This window comes from Mesoplodon mirus (assembly GCF_964341445.2).
Source record: "Mesoplodon mirus genome assembly, chromosome: 2".
Classification (NCBI taxonomy): domain Eukaryota; kingdom Metazoa; phylum Chordata; class Mammalia; order Artiodactyla; family Ziphiidae; genus Mesoplodon; species Mesoplodon mirus.
In genome coordinates, this window is record NC_138977.1 from 116,027,866 (window position 1) to 116,051,629 (window position 23,764).

The following is a 23,764-nucleotide window of genomic DNA, read 5'->3' on the forward strand; positions in this document are numbered from 1 at the left end:
TTTTACCTTCCCACTCCCAAGGCTTTGAAATTCCCTGTGACAAGATCTGACCTGTAAGAATTCTACAAAGAACTTCTGCCAACTCACTTCAGAGAATAACAAAAAATTACAGAAATGCAACAACAGTTTAACTTGCTGATACAGGTTTGATTTTAATCACTGAAGGGAGAACAGCGTTTTGATCTCAGTCACTAACGGTGATGGGGTCGTCTTAGAAGAGGAGAGGCAGTGCTGGTCTGCGTGCGGACAAGCAACAGACACACACCGCCTCTCTCTACTTCACTGGTCTCTGATGGTGTATTTTACTTTCTGATAGGGCCTGTTCTATAATCAGTCATTAAGTCTAATCTTGGCATTGCTTTGTTACCTGCAAACATTTTACAAATTGAATCCATCTCTCGTCTACCTTAAGCTTTCTATAGAGTATGTGCAGAGGAGACCTCTGACTCACCCTAAATTCCAATATTCTAAAATAAGCATTTACTGGTACAGAAGATCAGTGGCCTGGAGACTGACATCAAGTTAATTTCAGCACCATTTGGTTTTGTTCGTTCTGCTTTGTTTTTTGCCTCTATCTTGTGCTGTGTTCAGACCTCATAATGATAATTATTTGGTAATGCTTACAGCTAGAAGAGCTAGCTATTATGCTAAAGAAAACTGCCAGATGTAGGTCAACATCAATCCTCTCAATTACAGGATACGATCAAACACTCGGTATGAAGGGCAGCACTGGAGGAAGAGTGGTGTCGCCTATAGTGTCCTTAGGTGATGATCTAAAAGAATAATTCTTCTAAGTGCCTGGTGAGTTTATGTAGTGCATGGAGGAGAAACAATGGCACAGTGGCAAAGCACGGAAGGTTCTGAGCTGAACAGAACAGGGAACGTACGTGCCCCACTGTGTCCTCCCAGCTCCCAGCACAGTGCTGGCAAAAGACAAGCGCTCCGTGCAGGGTGGCCACTGTGTTACAGCAGGCTCTTAGTAAACACTTGTTGAATGTGAAGTAGGTTTAAAAAGGAGGTGGCCAGGGTGCAGGAGAGAGAGCAGAAAGGCCTATTATAATAATGGCTATAAGCTGCTGTTGCCTCAAATGTCCTCATTTTTTGCTTGACGAAGCCTCACTGCGTGACATGGACTGAGGACACCCAGTAGGACTTCAGCTCATTTTAACAACATATATAAACCATATCATGAGAGTAAGATGCATTTTAACAAGGGCAGTGTTACAGAAGTCATCTGTATTTCAGTTTTTGTAGCACACCTGTCAGCTACCAGCTCCTTACTTCCAGTAAGTGGATATCGCCGTCGATTTGCAGCGTGTCGATATGACTCAGGTCTTTAAATCTGTGTCTGTACTCCAGGCTGTGTACACCATTTACTGCAACCTTGAATTCTCTAACATCACAATAAATTATCATCTGGAAGGAAAGTATACACAACATTAGTGGTGCCCCTGGGCTTAAGAGTTTGCTTCCCGCACACGAACAGGCGTGTCAAAAAGTAAACCATTTGGTTTCCTCTCCCAGCCTGCCACCGCTGACTCCCTGCTGCAGTTTCCAGGACCTGACTAACGTGTATCTGTAGTGGCACTTTCTGCCTTGTCCCACTCCGGGAAGTGACTCTCATGTGCCTGGACCCTCACACTCCCCAGGGCCTGCTGGCTTCCTGTCCTCTGCACGCGCACTCTCCTGCCCCGTGCTCCTGGGGAAGTGGCAAGCCACCCTCCTCGCCGGCACTTGGGAAGGAGAAAATGGCTGACTGTGACACTCGTTCACAGAAGAGCTGGTTCCCAGTCACAGGCTGGGAACCAAGGGGCTTGGATCCTCACTTTGCTGCCTCAAGCTCTAGGGTCTTGGGCAACTCAAGACAATATGAAATCTCAGAAGTTTAGGGCACTTGCTAGGGATTGCAGAGCTGCTTGGTGACCCTGATTCCCATCCCAGCTCAGCACCTCGTGTCTGTTTCTCCAAAGCTCTTCAAAGCTCAGTGTTCTATGAACCTGTGAGTTTTGGCAGAGATTCAGTTCAGAGTCCTCACTGGTGTTAGCCCTTCAGAGTTAACTGCTATCCTTTTAAATCGCTCGTACACCTAAACCTCTTACTTCTGCTACCATGTTCCCCGTGCCAGTCTGGCCACTGACTACCATTTGTTTCCCACCCATACTGCACAGGCCAGTTGGGTGAACCCACACTGTGCTCTCCTCGGCACTCCCCACCTCCATCCCCGGAGGCCAGACTGAGGCACAAAATCTGGATCTGCAGAGCAGCCAACTGAGTGTCCTTTTTCTTTTGCTAGGACTAGTGGAAATGGCTGCTGGGGGAGATTAGGAAGAGGGGGAAATTCCATGGATAACAGCAATAACTGACACAGATGAAGGTGGCAGGGCTATACAGAGAACTGGGGAAAATAGCCATAACTGGGGATTATATGTCCACAACAATGGTGGAAATCCCAGTTTCAACCAGGTGGAAGGGACCTTTGGTGATAGACGTTTAACAAAATCTCAAGAGAACACAAAACACACAGCCTCATGCTCAGAAGGGAAAACAAACTGGCATTAGACGGATGCAGTGGGAAAAGAGTTCTCTAGACTAAGTCAGAGCAAGTGCAGAGCCAGCACCTTATGTTACAAATGGAAGAGAAATGGCAGGCAGCCTAGTGGACACACTGTTGCAAAACAAAGAAAAGAAAAGTACATACATGAAAACGTGGAACACCAAGATCCCTCAACCACCTGAACAGCTCCTAAAAACATGAATTTGATAAAGAGCTCACAGATGAAATTACAAAACCGAAAGATACTTTTTAAACGATTCCAGCTGGAACTAATAAGTGAATCTGAAATGCCAAGGAACAGAAGATACTATTTAAAAGCAGAGCAGGGCCTCCCTGGTGGCGCAGTGGTTGAGAGTCCGCCTGCCGATGCAGGGGATACGGGTTCGTGCCCCGGTCTGGGAGGATCCCATATGCCGCAGAGCGGCTGGGCCCGTGAGCCACGGCCGCTGGGCCTGCGCATCCGGAGCCTGTGCTCCGCAACGGGAGAGGCCACAACAGTGAGAGGCCCGCATACCGCAAAAAAAAAAAAAAAAAAAAAAAGAAAAATAAAAGCAGAGCAATGGCTTTAATGCAAAGATCTGAGAATCTCAAATGAAAGCCTATTAAAAAGGCAGGAGTTTAAAGCTATTGGAAAAAAGCTATCTCTACAAAAAAATTGACAACAATGATCCAACATGAGGACAACTACTCTTCCTCCTGAAGTAGAAAACTAACAAAAGGAAAAGATTATTTAAGAGAATGTGTTGTTTTCCTCTTTTATTTTAATACAGTAGTCCCAAACTTGGGCCTCAAGTAGGTCAAAAAACAGGTCATGAGTTTCCAGTCACCAACCACAAGGATCAGCTTCCTGCCGGAGCAGCCACCTCTCCCTCCAGTGAACCCACGTCACCCTTCACACCCCGACTGCCGCCTGGTCAGCAACCCCTGTGCTGCCCTTCCTACCTCCAGTGACTTGTCTGTATCATCCCCCAAATCTGGAAAACCCAGATTACCTTTACCCCCCCACCTCCTTCTGAATTCCAAACGAGTACCCACCACTTCCAGGGAACCTATGATGAGCTCGCTCCTGTCTGTCACTCCCCAAACCAGGGCACTGCATTAGACAGGAACTTATGAATAAATATTAATGCCAAATCACCACCTTCTATTCAGCCTGATGTTCATGCTTCTAACAACTCTGAGGAGTCTTGCGAGCTCCAACGGTCCAGAGCATGTGACAGTTTAAAATGCTGGAGGAGCATGACCGAAATCAGTGACCCTAAATGACCACATGAGCAGTGAGTCACGTAAGCTGGTGAGGGCACCCAGCCAACCATGCAGCATCCACGTGGCGAGACTACCCAGAAGCACATCTGGGGAGAGGCTGTTAGAATATTTGCATCTCCGGGGGCTCAGGACTACATGCCTTCAAGTCCCGGTGGTCTAAATGTGTCTTTCTTTGAATATATACAAATAGGACTGCCTGGAAGAGAGTACTGCCACCTAAGCTGTGTGTCACCGAGACGATGGATAGCACCGGCAGTCTCGTGGCTCCTACCTCCTCATGATTACTTAGGATTAAACACGCTACTCCCACCCTGAGACAAGGTTCCTGTTGAAATTCCTATTAACTAATATAGGGCTACAAAGAAATGGTCATTATGAAAACAAACGTCAGATAATTCCAACGCAAATAACATGGCACTCGACTGGCTTGGCCGTTTATGCTGATCATCTGCGTTATAAAAGACGGCATTCAAAATCTCCAAATAAACAAAAGCCACACACAATTGCCACATATTAAGTTGGACTCGATTTAAATGGACCATTTATCTTGCATCTTACCCCTGCCCGCAGGATTCTTTTTCCTGTCCTATTTTCAAAAAAGATAATCATCTCACCTCAAAGTACATCCCAGGACTAAAAGGGAAACAGGTAATATTTCTCTCTTCTTCTCCCCAGGACTCCTGAAGAAAAGAATTTCTTACAAATGCTTTAACATTCAGGCGTGGGTTCAGGTGGAGAGCAATATCCTTGGATTTTCCTGATAGTAGATCAACAGCAAAGCTTTTGAGAGAATTTAAAAAAACTAATTAGCCAAGTAGAAGAGAGGAGTCCAGTTTCTGCAATTTTAACAATCAGAATTAAACTGGTTACACAAAACATGTACACACAAGGACCCAGGAATGCCGATGAGGTGACATTTAAAATTCCGAGTCAGCATACTGTTGGTATAAGTATGTTATTTGCAAAATAAAAATACGAAGAACTTTAAAATCCACGTTTAAGGCTACAGGAAGAAATTAAACGGTTAGAGCAAGTGACCCAAAGGATCACGTCTGCTTCAAGAATAGGGTCCTTCCAAGCAGGAAGTCTTTCAGCATTTACAAGTGCCCTGTTCTTCTTCAAAGTGTACTACTTGCTAGGAAATAGCTCTCATTTCAAGCTTTCAGAACTCTGAACACCTGTGGAAAAGGTTCTAAAAGCAGGAATCTTACAAGACCCATGGCAAGAGGAACGAGCCCTAATAAAAGTGATCTGCTCTCACAGAGCTGCCCTGCAGTTCTACAAGGGTGGGCCTCGTGGACAAAAATGCCACCCTCCTGTCTGGCCACAAAAAGCCTAGGTGCCACCAACTACTTGTCAGCAGTCCAACTTCCTCTGGCTTTAACAGTCTCACTTTTCAAATGAAGCTTATGACATTAGCCCGACTTACACCTCACGAGATTGTTGACAGGGTTACAGCTGTAAGAGAGACACACAGCAGCTGCTGCATTATTACGGCCACTTACTGATACTGACCCTTTGGCGTTTGAATTTACTTCTCCTTTTATGACGACAGTCCGTCCAGGGCCCATTGAGGAGCTCAACCTCGCTACGAATGGCAGAGTCTGCAAAGAAACCCCAGTTAGCATCAGGAAGCCTGCAAAAAGGGATCTTGAGGGAAAACTGCCAAAAGACACTGGGAAATGTTTAAAGGCCGTGAACCCCATGAAGGGACAGACCAAGTCTGCCTTGATCCCAGCTGGGTCCCTGGCTCACAGCAAACACTCCATTTTTCAGACAATGAAATGAATGGATGTGGGGAGGGACCTGACATCCTCTGCCTGAGTGAAATGCCCTCTGAGAAAGTCACCTCGGCTGGCCTGAAGCGTGCGCTGCCTTCAGCCTGGAGGGGAAGCGGCTAAGGTAGGGGGAGTTACAGAAACACACACTAATGGCTCAGGGACCTGACGTCCGGTTGACTGATAGCCATCCAGGACACCAGTGCAAACACAGAGTGGCTGCTTTGGGCTTGTACTGAGGGTAGCGGTTACACATATCAGCTAACACTTAACTTGTTAGAATTAAGAAAATTTTGGCTCTTCAAACCTTTGACAAACGGTAGGTAGTATTTTGGAGCAAGTCAAAGTATGATTGGCTGGCGAACCTTTGCTCTTGGTGTAGACAGTTCTGGGGACAATTTTAGAAATGTCTCTATTACTAGGCTGTAGGGAAACAGTTCTGCAATAAGGTATGGAATGAATGAACCTGTCTTCCAAGGCTTCAACTATTCATTTCCTGGGCAATCTTATAAAAGATTCCACATGTTATAGCAGAAATACTTACAAACTGTGACACGCCAGACTTTTGTACCTATTGGAAGAGAAAGACAAAATAAAGACGTTTGACAGGGAAGAAACACATTTTATAACATGAGCAGTTGGATCTTACTGGCTGTACCACCCAGAGCCTGGGCCGGTAGTGCCTGCTCCACTCCGGGGAGGGGGGGGGACATGCAGGTGGCCAGTGCTTTCTGACCGAGTGCTTTGGAGCTGCAGAGTGCCACTTAGGCTGGGAACAGACTGACTGTCCTGTTCATCTGAATCCTATAACCTCCACCACAAGCTGAGCATTTCCCAAAGGCCACATGTGGGCTTCAAACACATTTTCCTTGTTCTTCCCAGGGTGCTCCCCAAATGCTGAGATTCTAGTCTGTCTAGGAACGTGCTGAGATCAGTAAGGCCTCACTTTCTCCACACTAATAATAGCAAAAAATGTCTGAACCGCAGTTGTTTCCACAGGGGGAGAAGATACACGTGGAAGTTCATTTGCCCATGCACTGGCCATGCTCACTATTTATAAACACCTCCTGACAGCCCTATTCAGCAGTTCAGAGAGTTCTTTGTACAGAAGATTGGTGGGTAGTGGTCAGATCCACTGAGAGTCTAAACAGCAAAACTTAACAGCACCTGGCACCCTGAAGTATATGCCTCAATTTTCAAACGATTACTTCCAGCCTATTAATTACTAAAAACTTTAGTTTTCATATTAAAAATGTTTTTTTTTAAACTCAGCCTGTCTGCCACCTAATTTACATGGCAACTAAAAAAATATTTTTAAACTGGTGGTTCATGAAGAGATTTAATATTTACATTTTCTTCACTTATCTCTGTCCATTCCAGAGTAGATGCTTGGCTACTTCTTAAATCCTGAAGAAAAGTTCAGATTAATATTTAACATCCATCAGAATTCTAAATATAACCTTGACATATCAAAAAAATTATAAATGGTATTAAACATGAAAATATGACAGAAAATTATGATCCAAAAATGCATGAACATTAGCATCCTTCTCCCCTCTATCAAGCTGGCAAATGTTGAAATCAGACCTAATGTCAAGAAGAATGTGCAGGGGCTTCCCTGGTGGCACAGTGGTTGAGAGTCCGCCTGCCAATGCAGGGGACGCAGGTTCGTGCCCCGGTCCAGGAAGATCCCACATGCCGCGGAGCGGCTGGTCCCGTGAGCCATGGCTGCTGGGCCTGCGCCTCCGGAGCCTGTGCTCCGCAATGGGAGAGGCCGCAGCAGTGAGAGGCCCGCGTACCGCAAAAAAAAAAAAAAAAAAAAAAAAAATGTGAGCAAATGAATACAGATCTTGAGACTACTTTGTTTCACTCTCTTTGGAGGGCAGGTTAGCAATTTCAACCCTAACTTAAAATGCAGGTACCCTTTGACGTCCCGCTTCTAGGAAACAATCCTAGCGAACTGCTCCACTATGCTCGTGTATCAAGGAAACAGCCCCTCTCCAGCTGTAAAGGCCGTTTGTTTTGTTGTTGCTGTTTTGGGTTTTTGTTGGAACCATGCTAGGTTTGAGATCCTACGGACAAGCAAGCCCTGGTCAATGATTAGCATCCTACTAGTCTGAAAGATTTACTTCCAAGAAATTAACACACTAACAAGGGACATATTTACACAGTTTTCAAGAAAACATCACCAAAGACCCCCTGCCGCCCCCAATGGAAGGGCACTGACCGAGCTGAAGCTGAAACCCACAGAGTGAATGATAACTTTGCCATAAATGCCCAGGGTGTCAATCTTCTCTAGGCTGATCCTGTGGGCGTAGATCAGGGTATGTTTTCCATTGACAGCCACCTGGACAAACACAGAAGACAGCCCCCCCCCCCGCCGAATAAAACAGTTAATAAATGCATTTTAGTGGGTACCAGTGCACGGGGCGCCTCCCTCTCCCGCCAGATGTCAGTACTTGTAGGAGTGTCGGGAAGACACGCCGAACACAGTACAGTCTCTGATCTCAAGGAGCTGAAAATCCCATTGGCAGGCAAAAGAAACAGGAAAAAACCAAAGCTCAAGAGCACGGACAAGCATTAAAAAGAACGATACAGACCCAAGTACTCCAATGGCCAGAGGAGGGATGAGGGGAGAGAGGAGGTTTAGGGGAGAAGTGCTGGTGGGAGCAGGCTCTGAGGGTCAGTGGGGTCTGCACCTCAGGTGGGGAGTCTCCACCTGAGCCATCAAGTCCTCTGCAGGCTCGCGGGCCAGGGGGTGGAGGCGCCTCCAGGACCACACACACCCAAGGAAGCAGTGGGAGCACTGACGACACGCAGCAGGGTTGCTACGAGCTCCTCTGGGTCTAGGATCTCAAGATCCTACGCGACTAGGCCGCGGCAGGATGCAACTTTACAAACCCCGACTCCTGTGCCAGGATCCCATCTGTCTGTCAGTTCAGACTCCTCCACCCTGCTGGTCCTGCTGCCCGGGGTTACTTTCCCATCCTGAGTGTAAGGCTGTGCCAGGTCAGAAGGAAGCTCAGCCCTGCAAGGTGCAATGAGCTAACAGAAGCCGGCTGCGCTGGCCCCACCCTCCATCGGCACGGCGACCCTGGCAGGGACGCTGGCTGTGCCCGCCTCACAGCAAGGTCCCCGCTGGGCCCTCCTCTAGAGGAACATGATAAAGGCAAACTCTTCCTCTGGATTTAGGACATGCAAGGGTGAGTTCACTCATGTGAAAAGCTTCCCTTGTGCTTATTCTCACGAATGAGGATCTAACCCGTTCTCCAAAACCTGCCTGGAATTTGTCTTTCAGCACCATGATCACGATCTCAAAAGACTTTTCTTTCTTGAAAGGCGTGTCATAGGTGATCTCTTCCCAGCCCCACTTCTCATTTTTCAGAGTGTTGCAGACAACGCAGTTGGCCCTTCTGAACCGTGGATTGAAATGAAAGGCCACGTCTGCTCGAGGTTGCACGCTGCTGCCACACTGTAAGTCCACCTGGAACCTGAGGAGGGGAAGAAACACAGGCCACGTGAGGACTCAGGAAGGAAGGCGGCCTCACAGGCCCGGCAGCGCAGAAACCCAGGCCGAGTGACAGCTGACGGATCCTCTGTTCACTCACATGCTTTTGGTGGCAGTCCACCACAAGCACCCACATTGCCCAGTCCCCCCGCAGGTGGGTTCACCCAGGTGCCCCAAGCTCTGCCGATGGGGTAGAAGTGAAGTGTGCAAGGAAAACTCCTGGAAACGGTCTCAAAAGTCAGTTGGCATCTGCCTTCTGTCCACCCCCCACCCCTTCCCCCCAAATAGCACATGGTCCCAGGCAGCTACCCAAACACAACGTGAGGACCAGAGTCCTAGCTTCCAGGAACCGTGAGAAAGAGGACCTCACCCTGGGATGGCAGGGTGAGAGCGTGAAGAGGCCCACTCCTCCAGCAGCTCGCTGGCATGCCCTTCAGCCCTCTGGACTGTCCCCTTTAGATGTCACGTTCACATCTTATTTAAACCACTGTTGTTCCCGGCATCCACCACATAGAGCCAAGCCCAACTCTAGCTGATACAGCCTCGTCCAGACTTTACCCAAAGCAAGCATTAGATAAAACCACCCAGAACAGGTCTTAAGAGATGGTGTGGGACACTGTAACTAGACTGTGTCCCTGTCATCTGACCACAATTCCCTTCATTAACCGTATCTCTAATTCTTTATACTAAAATCAGACTTATAGCAACAAAAAATCCAAATAACCTGTATTTCAGTTTTTCATTCCAATTTCCTCAGCACCTTGGCCAGGGCTGCTATAAAAGCAAAATCAGGCCTCCAAGTATCCAAATGGTCTCTCCCTCATGATTTTTTGTTGTCCCACAATCACAATGAGTTTATTCTTGTTCTTTTCTCATCTAACAGAATGACTTTACCTGTCTGAGTCACTAGGAACATGCCCACGTAGTACAATCAAAGTTCCAGGCTCCAGCTGCTCAGAAATGGTCCCAACATAGGGGATTATCTAGGAAAAAAATAATTTTTAACAAATGTTCATTTACAAAATCAAAAGACTACATTCTTAAAGGCTGCACATAAATATTACTCAGCCATAAAAAGGAACAAAACTGTGCCATTTGCAGAGACGTGGCTAGACCTAGAGAGTGTCATACAGAGTGAAGTAAGTCAGAAAGAGAAAAACAAATGTATAGTATCGCTTATATGTGGAATCTAGAAAAACGATACAGATGAACTCATTTGCAAAGCAGAAATAGAGACACAGACGTAGAGAACAGACATATGGATACCAGGGGGAAAGTGGGGGTGGGATGAATTGGGACGAGGGGATTGACACATATACACTACTCTGTATAAAATAGATAACTAATGAGAACCTACTGTATAGCACAGGGAATTCTACTCAGTGCTCTGTGGTGACCTAAATGGGAAGGAAATCCAAAAAGGAGGAGATATATGTATATGTATAACTGATTCACTTTGCTGTACAGCAGAAACTAACACAACATTGTAAAGCAACTATACTCCAATAAAAATTTAAAAAAAAAAAAAGGCTGCACACAAGTCTGCTCAGACCCTAGCATTTTCCAGGTCCTCCTCACCATTCAAACAGCTACACCAAAACAACATGGCTAGGAGACTTGCAACACCTGCACACCACTCTGAGTTCTTTAGGAAAAGACACATACTATTCACAGCACTTTTTATGTGGCTGAGGGTTCTGGGAAATGCCATGCCCCACCCCTCCGTCTTTCCTGAAGTTCCACTGACCCCAACAGCAGGATCCAGAAGAGACCAGGCCCTAGGCCAGTGCTGACAGAGATAATGACAAGCACTTACTGCCTGTAGAGGGTGCTCCAAATTCCGCCACTCTGCTGCAACTGTGGTTGCGTGCCTCGCCTTCCCCGCTGGGCTTCCAGGCTGCACCCCACAGGGCACTGCCAGGAACCAGAGACCTGCATGATCTGAAGGACGCGCTATGGGTGCCTGTGGATCTCTCAAGACACAGCACCTCCATACCCTGCCTGGTCCAGGGTGCAGGCCTGGGCCCCGACTGGTGGTCCCACACAGGATTCGGGTCTCCCCCTCCCCCCTTCTCACCTGGAAGCCAGCCTCTTTGTCTGGGGCCTGACATGATCAGATCTTGTCACTCCCCTCCCCCAGATGCTCCACCCTCCCCCAGATGCTCCACCATCCTCCCAGGTGCTCCACCCTCCCCTAGGTGCTCCACCATCCTCCCAGGTGCTCCACCATCCTCCCAGGCCACTGGCTATGTGGCTGCATCTCCTGCACCACAACCACCTCCCTCTTCCCCCTGGGAGCCTCTGACCGCACCAAGCAGGCCAGACACCAGCATGCCTTATACCAAGCTCACCCGGGTTACATCTATGCTAAAATTGATCCAAGGTAGCTCTGATTGTCAAGAAGAAAGAAATAAGAGAGGTCGTATAAAAGTAGTTGTAAATCAGTGGCTCATCGGCTGAAAATCTCAGCTCAAGCACAATATCCTCTGTGGAGCCTTGCTCAGACTCCCTGGGCCAACTGAGTTAGCCGCCCTCTGAGGGTCAATCACAGCACTGTACTCTGTTCATTTGCAAACATATGCCTACACTGCGAGCTGCATGGGGCAGGACTGGGTCATCACCTTTCCACCCCCAGGACAGAGGTCAAGAGATGATCAATAATCACTTGGTGAATGAATGAGCTCTCACCAGCCCAGAAACTGGGCTCTGGCAGGCCTCACATGTAGGCCTCACATGTGCAAAGGAGCAGCAACTAAGTGGCTGCTGAATGGAGTGCTGCTGCCTTAAGCAATAAGACAAGAAATCACCAAATCCAGTTGTCATCTTCTGTCACGGCAACTGCTGAGGGCAGCATGGGGGACATGAACAGAGCTTATCAGACCAGAAAACGAAAAACATAACAGATGTATAGAGCACGGCTACAGCTGCACCTCAGAGTGGATGGTTTTTGTGTATAGAGAATGTGGAAGCAATTACTCCTCTTGGCCACAGCCCAAGAATAAATAGCATGTTCCATTTTGTAAATCTCTTAATAAAATGAGAACAGTTTTTGTAACTTCAGATTTTTTTATATGTTCAACTTGTATTTATGCAGATTATTTAATAACACAAAAATGTCAGTGATATAATTATCGGTGAGAAAGTGGCCTACAAAACCCCATACAGTATGGTCTTAACCAAGTTAATAATAAACATTAAAAGGGAAACAGAAAACACTGTAAAGAAATAAGCCAAAAGGGACCTTCAAGATGGTGGAAGAGTAAGACGCAGAGATCACCTTCCTCCCCACAGATACATCAGAAATACATCTACATGTGGAACTGCTCCTACAGAACACCTACTGAACGCTGGCAGAAGACCTCAGACCTCCCAAAAGGCAAGAAACTCTCCAGGTACCTGGGTAGGGCAAAAGAAAAAAGAAAAAACAGAGACAAAAGAATAGGGACGGGACCTGCACCAGTGGGAGGGAGCTGTGAAGAAGGAAAGGTTTCCACACACTAGGAGCCCCTTCACGGGCGGAGACTGCGGGTGGTGGAGCGGGGAGCCTCGGAGCCGCGGAGGAGAGCACAGCAACAGGGGAGCGGAGGGCAAAGCGGAGAGATTCCCGCACAGAGGATCGGTGCCGACCAGCACTCACCAGCCCGAGAGGCTTCTCTGCTCACCCGCCGGGGCGAGCAGGGCCTGGGAGCTGAGGCTCCAGCTTCGGAGGTCGGATCCCAGGGAGAGGACTGGGGTTGGCAGCGTGAACACAGCCTGAAGGGGGCTAGTGCACCACAGCTAGCCGGGAGGGAGTCCGGGAAAAGGTCTGGAGATGCCGAAGAGGCAAGAGACTTTTTCTTCCCTCTTTGTTTCCTGGTGCGCCAGGAGAAGGGATTATAAGCGCTGCATAAAGGAGCTCCAGAGACGGGCGTGAGCCGCGGCTATCAGCGTGGACCCCCGAGACGGGCATGGGACGCTAAGGCTGCTGCTGCAACCACCAAGAAGCCTGTGAGCAAGCACAGGTCACTATCCACACGGCCCTTCCCAGGAGCATGTGCAGCCCGCCACTGCCAGGGTCACGCGATCCAGGGACAACTTCCCCGGGAGAACGCACGGCGCGCCTCAGGCTGGTGCAACATCACACTGGCCTCTGCCGCCACAGGCTCGCCCCACATCTGTACCCCTCCCTTCCCCTGGCCTGAGTGAGCCAGAGCCCCCGAAGCAGCTGTTCCTTTAACCCCGTCCTGTGTGAGTGACGAACAGATGCCCTCAGGCGACCTACACGCAGAGGAAGGTCCAAATCCAAAGCTGAACCCTGGGAGCTGTGCGAAAAAGAAGAGAAAGGGATATTTCTCTCAGCAGCCTCAGGAGCAGCAGATTAAATCTCCACAATCAACTTGATGTGCCCTGCATCTGTGGAATACCTGAACAGACAACAAATCATCCCAAATTGAGGAGGTGGACTTTGGGAGCAAAGATATATTATCTTTTCCCCTTTTTCTCTTTTTGTGAGTGTGTATGTGTATGCTTCTGTGTGTGATTTTGTCTGTACAGCTTTTGCTTTCACCATTTGTGCTAGGGTTCTATCCGTCCATTTTTTTGTTTTTTACTTAAAAATTTTCTTAATAATTATTTTTTATTTTAATAACTTTATTTTATCCTCTTTCTTTCTTCCTATTTTTTCTCCCTTTTATTCTAAGCCACGTGGATGACAGGCGCTTGGCGCTGCAGCCAGGAGTCAGTGCTGTGCCTCTGAGGTAGGAGAGCCAAATTCAGGACACTGGTCCACAAGGTTTCCCAGCTCCACGTAATATCAAACAGCGAAAATCTCCCAGAGATCTCCGTCTCAACGCCAAGACCCAGCTTCGCTCAATGACCGGCAAGCTACAGTGCTGGACACCCTATGCCAAACAACTAGCAAGACAGGAACACAGCTCCATCCATTAGCAGAGAGGCTGCCTAAAATCATAATAAGGCCACAGACATCCCAAAACACAACACCACACGTGGACCTGCCCACCAGAAAGACAAGAACCAGCCTCATCCACCAGAACACAGGCACTAGTTCCCTCCACCAGGAAGCCTACACAACCCACTGAACCAACCTAAGCCACTTGGGACAGACACCAAAAACAACGGGAACTACGAACCTGCAGCCTGCAAAAAGGAGACCCCAAACACAGTAACATAAGCAAAATGAGAAGACAGAAAAACACACAGCAGATGAAGGAGCAAGGTAAAAATCCACCAGACCTAATAAATGAAGAGGAAATAGGCAGTCTACCTGAAAAAGAATTCACAATAATGATAGTAAAGATGATCCAAAATCTTGGAAATAGAATAGAGAAAATACAAGAAATGTTTAACAAGGACCTAGAAGAACTAAAGAGCAAACAAACAATGATGAACAACACAATAAATGAAATTAAAAATTCTCTAGAAGGGATCAATAGCAGAATAACTGAGGCAGAAGAACGGATAAGTGACCTGGAAGATAAAATAGTGGAAATAACTACTGCAGAGCAGAAGAAAGAAAAAAGAATAAAAAGAACTGAGGACAGTCTCACAGACCTCTGGGACAACCTTAAACGCACCAACATTCGAATTATAGGGGTCCCAGAAGAAGAAGAGAAAAAGAAAGGGACTGAGAAAATATTTGAAGAGATTATAGTTGAAAACTTCCCTAATATGGGAAAGGAAATAGTTAATCAAGTCCAGGAAGCAGAGAGTCCTATACAGGATAAATCCAAGGAGAAACACGGCAAGACACATATTAATCAAACTATCAAAAATAAAATACAAAGAAAACATATTAAAAGCAGCAAGGAAAAAACAACAAATAACACACAAGGGAATCCCCATAAGGTTAACAGCTGATCTTTCAGCAGAAACTCTGCAAGCCAGAAGGGAGTGGCAGGACATATTTAAAGTGATGAAGGAGAAAAACCTACAACCAAGATTACTCTACCCAGCAAGGATCTCATTCAGGTTTCATGGAGAAATTAAAACCTTTACAGACAAGCAAAAGCTGAGAGAGTTCAGCACCACCAAACCAGCTTTACAACAAATGCGAAAGAAACTTCTCTAGGCAGGAAACACAAGAGGAGAAAAAGACCTACAATAACAAACCCAAAACAATTAAGACAATGGGAATAGGAACATACATATCGATAATTACCTTAAATGTAAATGGATTAAATGCTCCCACCAAAAGACACAGACTCGCTGAATGGATACAAAAACAAGACCTCTATATATGCTGTCTACAAGAGACCCACTTCAGACCTAGGGACACATACAGACTGAAAGTGAGGGGATGGAAAAAGATATTCCATGCAAATGGAAACCAAAAGAAAGCTGAAGTAGCAATTCTCATATCAGACAAAATAGACTTTAAAATAAAGACTATTACAAGAGACAAAGAAGGACACTACATAATGATAAAGGGATCGATCCAAGAAGATGATATAACAATTGTAAATATTTATGCACCCAACATAGGAGCACCTCAATACATAAGGCAAATACTAACAGCCATAAAAGGGGAAATCAACAGTAACACACTCATAGTAGGGGACTTTAACACCCCACTTTCACCAATGGACAGATCATCCAAAATGAAAATAAATAAGGAAACACAAGCTTTAAATGATACATTAAACAAGATGGACTTAATTGATATTTATAGGACATTCCATCCAAAAACAACAGAATACACATTCTTCTCAAGTGCTGATGCAACATTCTCCAGGATAGATCATATCTTGGGTCACAAATCAAGCCTTGGTAAATTTAAGAAAACTGAAATCGTATCAAGTATCTTTTCTGACCACAATGCTATGAGACTAGATATCAATTACAGGAAAAGATCTGTAAAAAATACAAACACATGTAGGCTAAACAATACACTACTTAATAACCAAGCGATCACTGAAGAAATCAAAGAGGAAATAAAATACCTAGAAACAAATGACGATGGAGACACGACGAACCAAAACCTATGGGATGCAGCAAAAGCAGTTCGAAGAGGGAAGTTTATAGCAATACAATCCTACCTTAAGAAACAAATAAACAACCTGAACTTGCACCTAAAGCAATTAGAGAAAGAAGAAGGAAAAAACCCCAAAGTTAGCAGAAGGAAAGAAATCATAGAGATCAGATCAGAAATAAATGAAAAAGAAATGAAGGAAACGATAGCAAAGATCAATAAAACTAAAAGCTGGTTCTTTGAGAAGATAAACAAAATTGATAAACCATTAGCCAGACTCATCAAGAAAAAAGGGAGAAGACTCAAATCAACAGAATTACAAATGAAAAAGGAGAAGAAACAACTGACAGTGCAGGAATGAAAAGGATCATGAGAGATTACTACAAGCAACTCTATGCCAATAAAATGGACGGTAGGATACAAGCAGGAAGAAATGGACAAATTCTTAGAAATTCACAACCTGCCGAGACTGAACCAGGAAGAAATAGATAATATGAACAGACCAATCACAAGCACTGAAATTGAAACTGTGATTAAAAATCTTCCATCAAACAAAAGCCCAGGACCAGATGGCTTCACAGGCGAATTCTATCAACCATTTAGAGAAGAGCTAACATCTATCCTTCTCAAACTCTTCCAAAATATAGCAGAGGGAGGAACACTCCCAAACTCATTCTACAAGGCCACCATCACCCTGATACCAAAACCAGACAAAGATGTCACAAAGAAAGAAAACTACAGGCCAATATCACTGATGAACGTAGATGCAAAAATCCTCAACAAAATACTAGAAAACAGAATCCAACAGCATATTAAAAGGATCATACACCATGATCAAGTGGGGTATATTCCAGGAATGCAAGGATTCTTCAATATACACAAATCAATCAATGTGATACACCATATTAAGAAATTGAAGGAAATAAACCATATGATCATCTCCATCAATGCAGAAAAAGCTTTCGACAAAATTCAACACCCATTTATGATTCAAACCCTCCAGAAAGTAGGCATAGAGGGAGGGAACTTTCCTCAACATAATAAAGGCCATATATGACAAACCCACAGCCAACATCATCCTCAATGGTGAAAAACTGAAACCATTTCCACTAAGATCAGGAAAAAGACAAGGTTGCCCACTCTCACTCACTATTATTCAACATAGTTTTGGAAGTTCTAGCCACAGCAATCAGAGAAGAAAAAGAAATAAAAGGAATCCAAATTGGAAAAGAAGAAGTAAAGCTGTCACTGTTTGCAGATGACATGATACTATACATAGAGAATCCTAAAGATGCTACCAGAAAACTACTAGAGCTAATCAATGAATTTGGTAAAGTAGCAGGATACAAAATTAATGCATAGAAATCTCTTGCATTCTTATACACTAATGATGAAAACTCTGAAAGTGAAATTAAGAAAACACTCCCATTTACCACTGCAACAAAAAGAATAAAATATCTAGGAAAAAACCTATCTAAGGAGACAAAAGACCTGTATGCAGAAAATTATAAGACACTGATGAAAGAAATTAAAGATGATACAAATAGATGGAGAGAGGTACCATGTTCTTGGATTGGAAGAATCAACATTGTGAAAATGACTCTACTACCCAAAGCAATCTACAGATTTAATGCAATCCCTATCAAACTACCACTGGCATTTTTCACAGAACTAGAACAAAAAATTTCACAATGTGTATGGAAACACAAAAGACCCCGAATAGCCAAAGCAATCTGGAGAACGAAAAACGGAGCTGGAGGAATCAGGCTCCCTGACTTCAGACTATACTACCAAGCTACAGTCATCAAGAGAGTATGGTACTGGCACAAAAACAGAAATGTAGATCAATGGAACAGGATAGAAAGCCCAGAGATAAACCCATGCACACATGGTCACCTTATCTTTGATAAAGGAGGCAAGAATATACAGTGGAGAAAAGACAGCCTCTTCAATAAGTGGTGCTGGGAAAACTGGACAGGTACATGTAAAAGTATGAAATTAGAACACTCCCTAACACCATACACAAAAATAAACTCAAAATGGATTAAAGACCTAAATGTAAGGCCAGACACTATCAAACTCTTAGAGGAAAACATAGGCAGAACACTCTATGACATAAATCACAGCAAGGTCCTTTTTGACCCACCTCCTAGAGAAATGGAAATAAAACCAAAAATAAACAAATGGGACCTAATGAAACTTAAAAGCCTTTGCACAGCAAAGGAAACCATAAACAAGATGAAAAGACAGCCCTCAGAATGGGAGAAAATATTTGCAAATGAAGCAACTGACAATGGATTAATCTCCAAAATTTACAGGCAGCTCACGCAGCTCAATATCAAAAAAACAAACAACCCAATCCAATAATGGGCAGAAGACCCAAACAGACATTTCTCCAAAGAAGATATACAGATTGCCAAAAAACACATGAAAGAATGCTCAACATCATTAATCATTAGAGAAATGCAAACCAAAACTACAATGAGGTATCATCTCACACCGGTCATTATCAAAAAATCTAGAAACAATAAATGCTGGAGAGGGTGTGGAGAAAAGGGAACACTCTTGCACTGTTATTGGGAATGTAAATTGATACAGCCACTATGGAGAATAGTATGGAGGTTCCTTAAAAAAACTACAAATAGAACTACCATACGACCCAGCAATCCCACTACTGGGCATATACACTGAGAAAACCATAACTCAAAAAGAGTCATGTACCAAAATGTTCACTGCAGCTCTATTTACAATAGCCAGGACATGGAAGCAACCTAAGTGTCCATCAACAGATGAATGGATAAAGAAGATGTGGCACATATATACAATGGAATATTACTCAGCCATAAAAGGAAACGAAATTGAGTTATTTGTAGTGAGGTGGATGTACCTAGAGTGTGTCATACAGAATGAAGTAAGTCAGAAAGAGAAAAACAAATACCGTATGCTAACACATATATATTGAATCTAAGAAAAAAAAAAGGTCATGAAGAACCTAGGGGCAAGATGGGAATAAAGACACAGACCTACTAGAGAATGGACTTGAGGATATGGGGAGGGGGAAGGGTAAGCTGGGACAAAGTGAGAGAGTGGCATGGACATATATACACTACCAAACGTAAAATAGATAGCTAGTAGGAAGCAGCCGCATAGCACAGGGAGATCAGCTCAGTGCTTTGTGTCCACCTAGAGGGGTGGGATAGGGAGGGTGGGAAGGAGGGAGATGCAAGAGGGAAGAGATATGGGAACATATGTATATGTATAACTGATTCACTTTGTTATAAAGCAGAAACTAACACCATTGTAAAGCAATTATACTCCAATAAAGATGTTAAAAAAAAAAGAAATAAGCCAAAAATGTTACAGCACTTTTCTTGAGGGATGACATTTTAATTTTCTTCTTCATATAGTTGTATATTTTCCAGATTTATATAATAAGTGCTTATAATGTTTATAACCTCAGATTTTTTTATTTTATATTTAATTTTAGGGTAAGAGTTTTTTTTTAATTGAAGTATAGTTGATTTACAATGCTGTGCCCATGTCTGCTGTACAGCAAAGTGCAAAGAATTTTTTGAGCCCAACCATTTATTCCCATCACTGCTAATAGATTGTTACAACTGTTAATGAGTTGTTCCAGTCTGAGAAACAACTGCGCTGCAAACTTGGGCCATTTGCTGTTCAATTGTCCATATTAACGCTGTCTACTTAGGAAAGTACCCTAACATATCAACAATACTCGACTTTTTTGGACCATGTGAACAAAAGAAATGCCCGACAGCCCGCTCACTTACTCCCAAACATTGCTCCTGATTAAAGGGAGAAGGGTGGTTTTCTAGGCAACTCCAAGCTTTGAGGCTTTGATGTTTCAAAAATAATTGATGTAAAACAATAAAGTACAGATCTGAGCACACTAGGGACAACACCATAATCTTAAGCCCTAGTTAGGTTTGGTGTTACCTGCCCAAACATCCTAGCTGATTCATACTGCTCTGCCTTTTTTATGTCACTCATTAAATGTCTGCTCTATACCAGGGTCATGTTAAGGTAGCCTGCAGGTGGAAAGAAGCATGAGTCCCGTCCATCCGGGAGGAGCCGATACAGTTGGGAAGAAGTCAGATACCTATGGAAAGATGATTAGAGTGTAAATGTGATACTGGTTAGCGGTTCAAATTGGAATCTCCTTCCACAGCTGGAAAATCCTCTACCTTATAACCATGAGACCTCATCTGAACTGTGGCGAGGGCATACGATGAAAATCTGTCCATCAGTACCCCCAGCTCAGGCTCTGAGTTAGAACTCGTGACAAGCAGCAGCCGGAATCCTGCAGTATTCACTCTGGCCAGGGGGCAGCAGCCACATCTAGGGTCAGAGGCAGCAGTGGCACCGGAGGCGTCGCCAGTGCAAGAGGTACCACGTTTGTTCAGTGGTGGCGACAGACGTCTCTTAGTGAGAACAGCCCTGCAGCCTGGTTTTGGCTGTTGTCTGTGATGCTGTAGGTGACAAGCCTGGTTCTTCAGTCCTGCCTGCTGATAGATATCACTTAATAAATTCCTTTTCTGCTTAAATTAGGGGTTGGCTTCCGTCTTTACAACCACAAACCCTGACCAATTCAACATCCACAAAAATGGGGCAGTAAGTAAGTGTCGAATAAATGCTTCAGAAAAATGTATAAAGAATAATAACTGAGGTGGCCAAAGTTTATGAAGGAGGTATGATTTGAGCTGGGAAGAATATGGTTAGGCAGAGAGGAGAAGGAAGCCAGTTCAGGGAGAAATGTCCGTTTACAAAAGCAGAGAGGCAGGAAAAGACAAAACGTATCTGAGAGCCAGTAAGTAGTAAGGGAGCAATTAAAGACAGACAGAGTCAGGGTCAGATTTTGGAAGGACATAAGGAAAGTGGGGGTCGGGAACAACAATCCAGTGGGGGTAAAATTCACTGGAGGGCAGGGGATTATTTGTGAGACTGACTCCTTCCGGGAAGCCTGGCACAAGGAGATAAGGACATAATCCAGGCTGATGGCGGCAGACACTGAGCGGGAAGGGGAGGCAGGAGATAAACACGAGCTATTTCAAAGGAAGCTGTCTATCCCGGGCCACCACCTACAATGGTAACACTGGAAAAGAAAGATTTCAGAGGAGAGATGCTGAGTTTGGCTTGGAATACTTTTAGTGTAAAGGGCTGGCAGGACATCTACGAGGGAACATACTGAAAGGAGTGGAACACTCGGGACCAACAGTAAGTGAATGGCCAAGACTCAGAAGTCAGAGTAGAGATGAGTACTCAGTAAAATGAGAGCTACTAGATAAACCGAGAGAGGAAAAGTCAGGAGCAAAGCCTCAAAGGCTGTCAGATTCGGGGGTGTGCAGAAAGAGTTAACACAGCAGACCTGGCTGCTCTCTTTGAAAGGCCTCCGTCCAAGGCTGGCCCGTGGCTGCTGTCTAGGAACTTGGATTTGGAGAGAGCACCCACCACCCTAGGTCAGAAGGGTGGGTTACCCACCTAAACTGTTTGTGCAAACACTATGGTTTATGCTAAAAACCTGCTTTCCTGTTTAGAGTCTGGAGTTTGGGTATGTGCTAGGCAGACGTTATCTACACACCAAGCCCTTGATAAAAACCCTGGGCAGTGAGTCCCTAATGAGCTTCCCTGGTAAAGAACATTTCACACATGCTGTCATAAGTAGTTGCTGGGAGATTTAAGTCCATCGTGTGTGACTCCACTGGCAGAATACCCTTGAAATCCTGCACTGGTTCCCCCTGGACTTCGCCCCACGTGCCTTTTCCCTTTGTGATTCTGCTTTACATCCTTTCACTGAGATAAATCATAGCCATGGGTATGACTCTACGCTAGTGAATCATCAAAACTGAGGGTGTGTGGGAGACCTCAATGCAGGGGGTGAGAAGAGAAAGAAGAGAGAAGGATCCATCAGAGAGGGCAGGCGTATCAAGGAAGTCGATTTCAAAAACGGGAGGACTGTCAATGTCTTTAACATGGAAAAGTAAGGAAGATCCCCCCCGCTGCCCCCAAAATGATACTAAAATGGATATCATACCCTCTGATCCATTGATTCCACTTCTACAGATTTATCCTGTAAAATACTAGCACATGCGAAGAAAGACACGTCTATAAGGATGTACAGCACAGCATGGATACAATCATAAAAGGAAATAGCTCTTTAACAGGGGACTGGTTAAATAAGTTACAGTACATCCATACAGTGGACAAATTATGCAGCCATTAAAAATAAGTGAGTAAACTCTAAATATGCTGTTATCTGCAAAATGTGTTCAATGAACAAAAGCAGGGTATAGCAGTTTATACAGTATGATACATGCATGTAAGGAAACAGGGTATACAAAAGGTGACACACAAAACACATGCACACACAACACACATATTCTCAGGAAGGATATACAAACATCTGGGAGGAAATGATTGCCTTTAGGGAGGGCAACTGAGCACCAGGTAGAAGGAAAATTCATGGTTTAATGAGACCCGTAAATACTGCTTGAATTTTTAAAAATGATTTACACATATTTTCTTTATACTTTTAAAATAATAATAAAAAAGGAAAAGCCACTGAGTTTGATGACATCAATTAATTTAAAAATTTAAAGACAGATTATCTTCAAACTGTTAGGGGCTTGACAGCGTGGAAGGACACTGAGAGAAATGGAAAACCACAAAACGGAAGCTGGTTTGGGAAGGAAGATGGGAGTTTCATTTTGAACTCACAGTCTTCAAGGGCTGGCAGGGCATCTAAGAGGGCTGGAGATTCACCCTGGGTGAAAGGGCAGAACTGTATGCAGACTGTACGCAGACTGTATGCAAACTGTATTCATATTCTGGTCAGTAAAGACATCAGAGAAATAAAGACAGACACTGAAGACAAGATTGATAAAGAAATTAAGACAGTAAAAAATCAGAGGGCAGGGAGGGATAAATTAGGAGCTTGGGATTAATAGATACACACTATTGTATATAAAATAGATAATCAACAAGGACCTACTGTAGAGCACAGGGAACTCTACTCAATATTCTGTAATAACCTATGTGGGAAAAGAATCTGAAAAACAATAGATATATGTATATGTATAACTGTGCTGTATACCTGAAACTAAAAGAACATTGTAAATCAACCATACTCCAATATAAAATTAGAATAAGGGCTTCCCTGGTGGTGCAGTGGCTGAGAATCCGCCTGCCAATGCAGGGGACACGGGTTCGAGCCCTGGTCTGGGAGGATCCCACATGCTGCGGAGCAACTAGGCCTGTGAGCCACAACTACTGAGCCTGCGCGTCTGGAGCTTGTGCTCCACAAGAGAGGCCGCGACAGTGAGAGGCCCGCGCACCGCGATGAAGAGTGGCCCCCGCTCACCGCAACTAGAGAAAGCCCTTGCACAGAAATGAAGACCCAACACAGCCAAAAATAAATAAATAAATTAATTTAAAAAAATTAGAATTAAAAAAAAGAATTAGGATTCAGGAAAAAAAAATCAGAGGGCAGAGCCATGGTGAGGAAATTAAGGCAGCAGAAATTGACTCTCTCAAGATGGAGGTCAGGGACTTCCCTGGTGGTCCAGTGGTAAGAATCCGGCTCCTGAGGCAGGGCACGCGGGTTCGATCCCTGGTAGGGGAGCTAAGATCCCACATGCCGTGGGGCAAGCAACTAAGCCCGAGTGACACAAACT

The 23,764-nt window shown here is 44.7% G+C and overlaps 1 protein-coding gene across 3 annotated transcripts in view; it reads right to left on the minus strand.

The window, feature by feature from the left end:
* Positions 1-126: 126 nt before the first annotated feature.
* LGALS8 (galectin 8) overlaps positions 127-23,764 on the minus strand; it is a 30,538-nt gene continuing 6,900 nt past the window's right edge. The window contains exons 3-11 of one of the 3 annotated variants that reach the window (XM_082645526.1): positions 10,001-10,089; positions 8,879-9,089; positions 7,826-7,945; positions 6,949-7,005; positions 6,143-6,169; positions 5,913-6,021; positions 5,336-5,456; positions 4,435-4,600; positions 127-1,416 (exon numbers count right to left, since the gene is read on the minus strand). In XM_082645526.1, the coding sequence (XP_082501652.1) occupies positions 1,267-1,416; positions 4,435-4,600; positions 5,336-5,456; positions 5,913-6,021; positions 6,143-6,169; positions 6,949-7,005; positions 7,826-7,945; positions 8,879-9,089; positions 10,001-10,089 (1,050 nt within the window). In that variant the 3' untranslated portion in view covers positions 127-1,266. The remainder of the gene's footprint in view (positions 1,417-4,434; positions 4,601-5,335; positions 5,457-5,912; positions 6,022-6,142; positions 6,170-6,948; positions 7,006-7,825; positions 7,946-8,878; positions 9,090-10,000; positions 10,090-23,764) is intronic. The other 2 variants (XM_082645524.1, XM_082645525.1) reach the window with 2 other exon arrangements.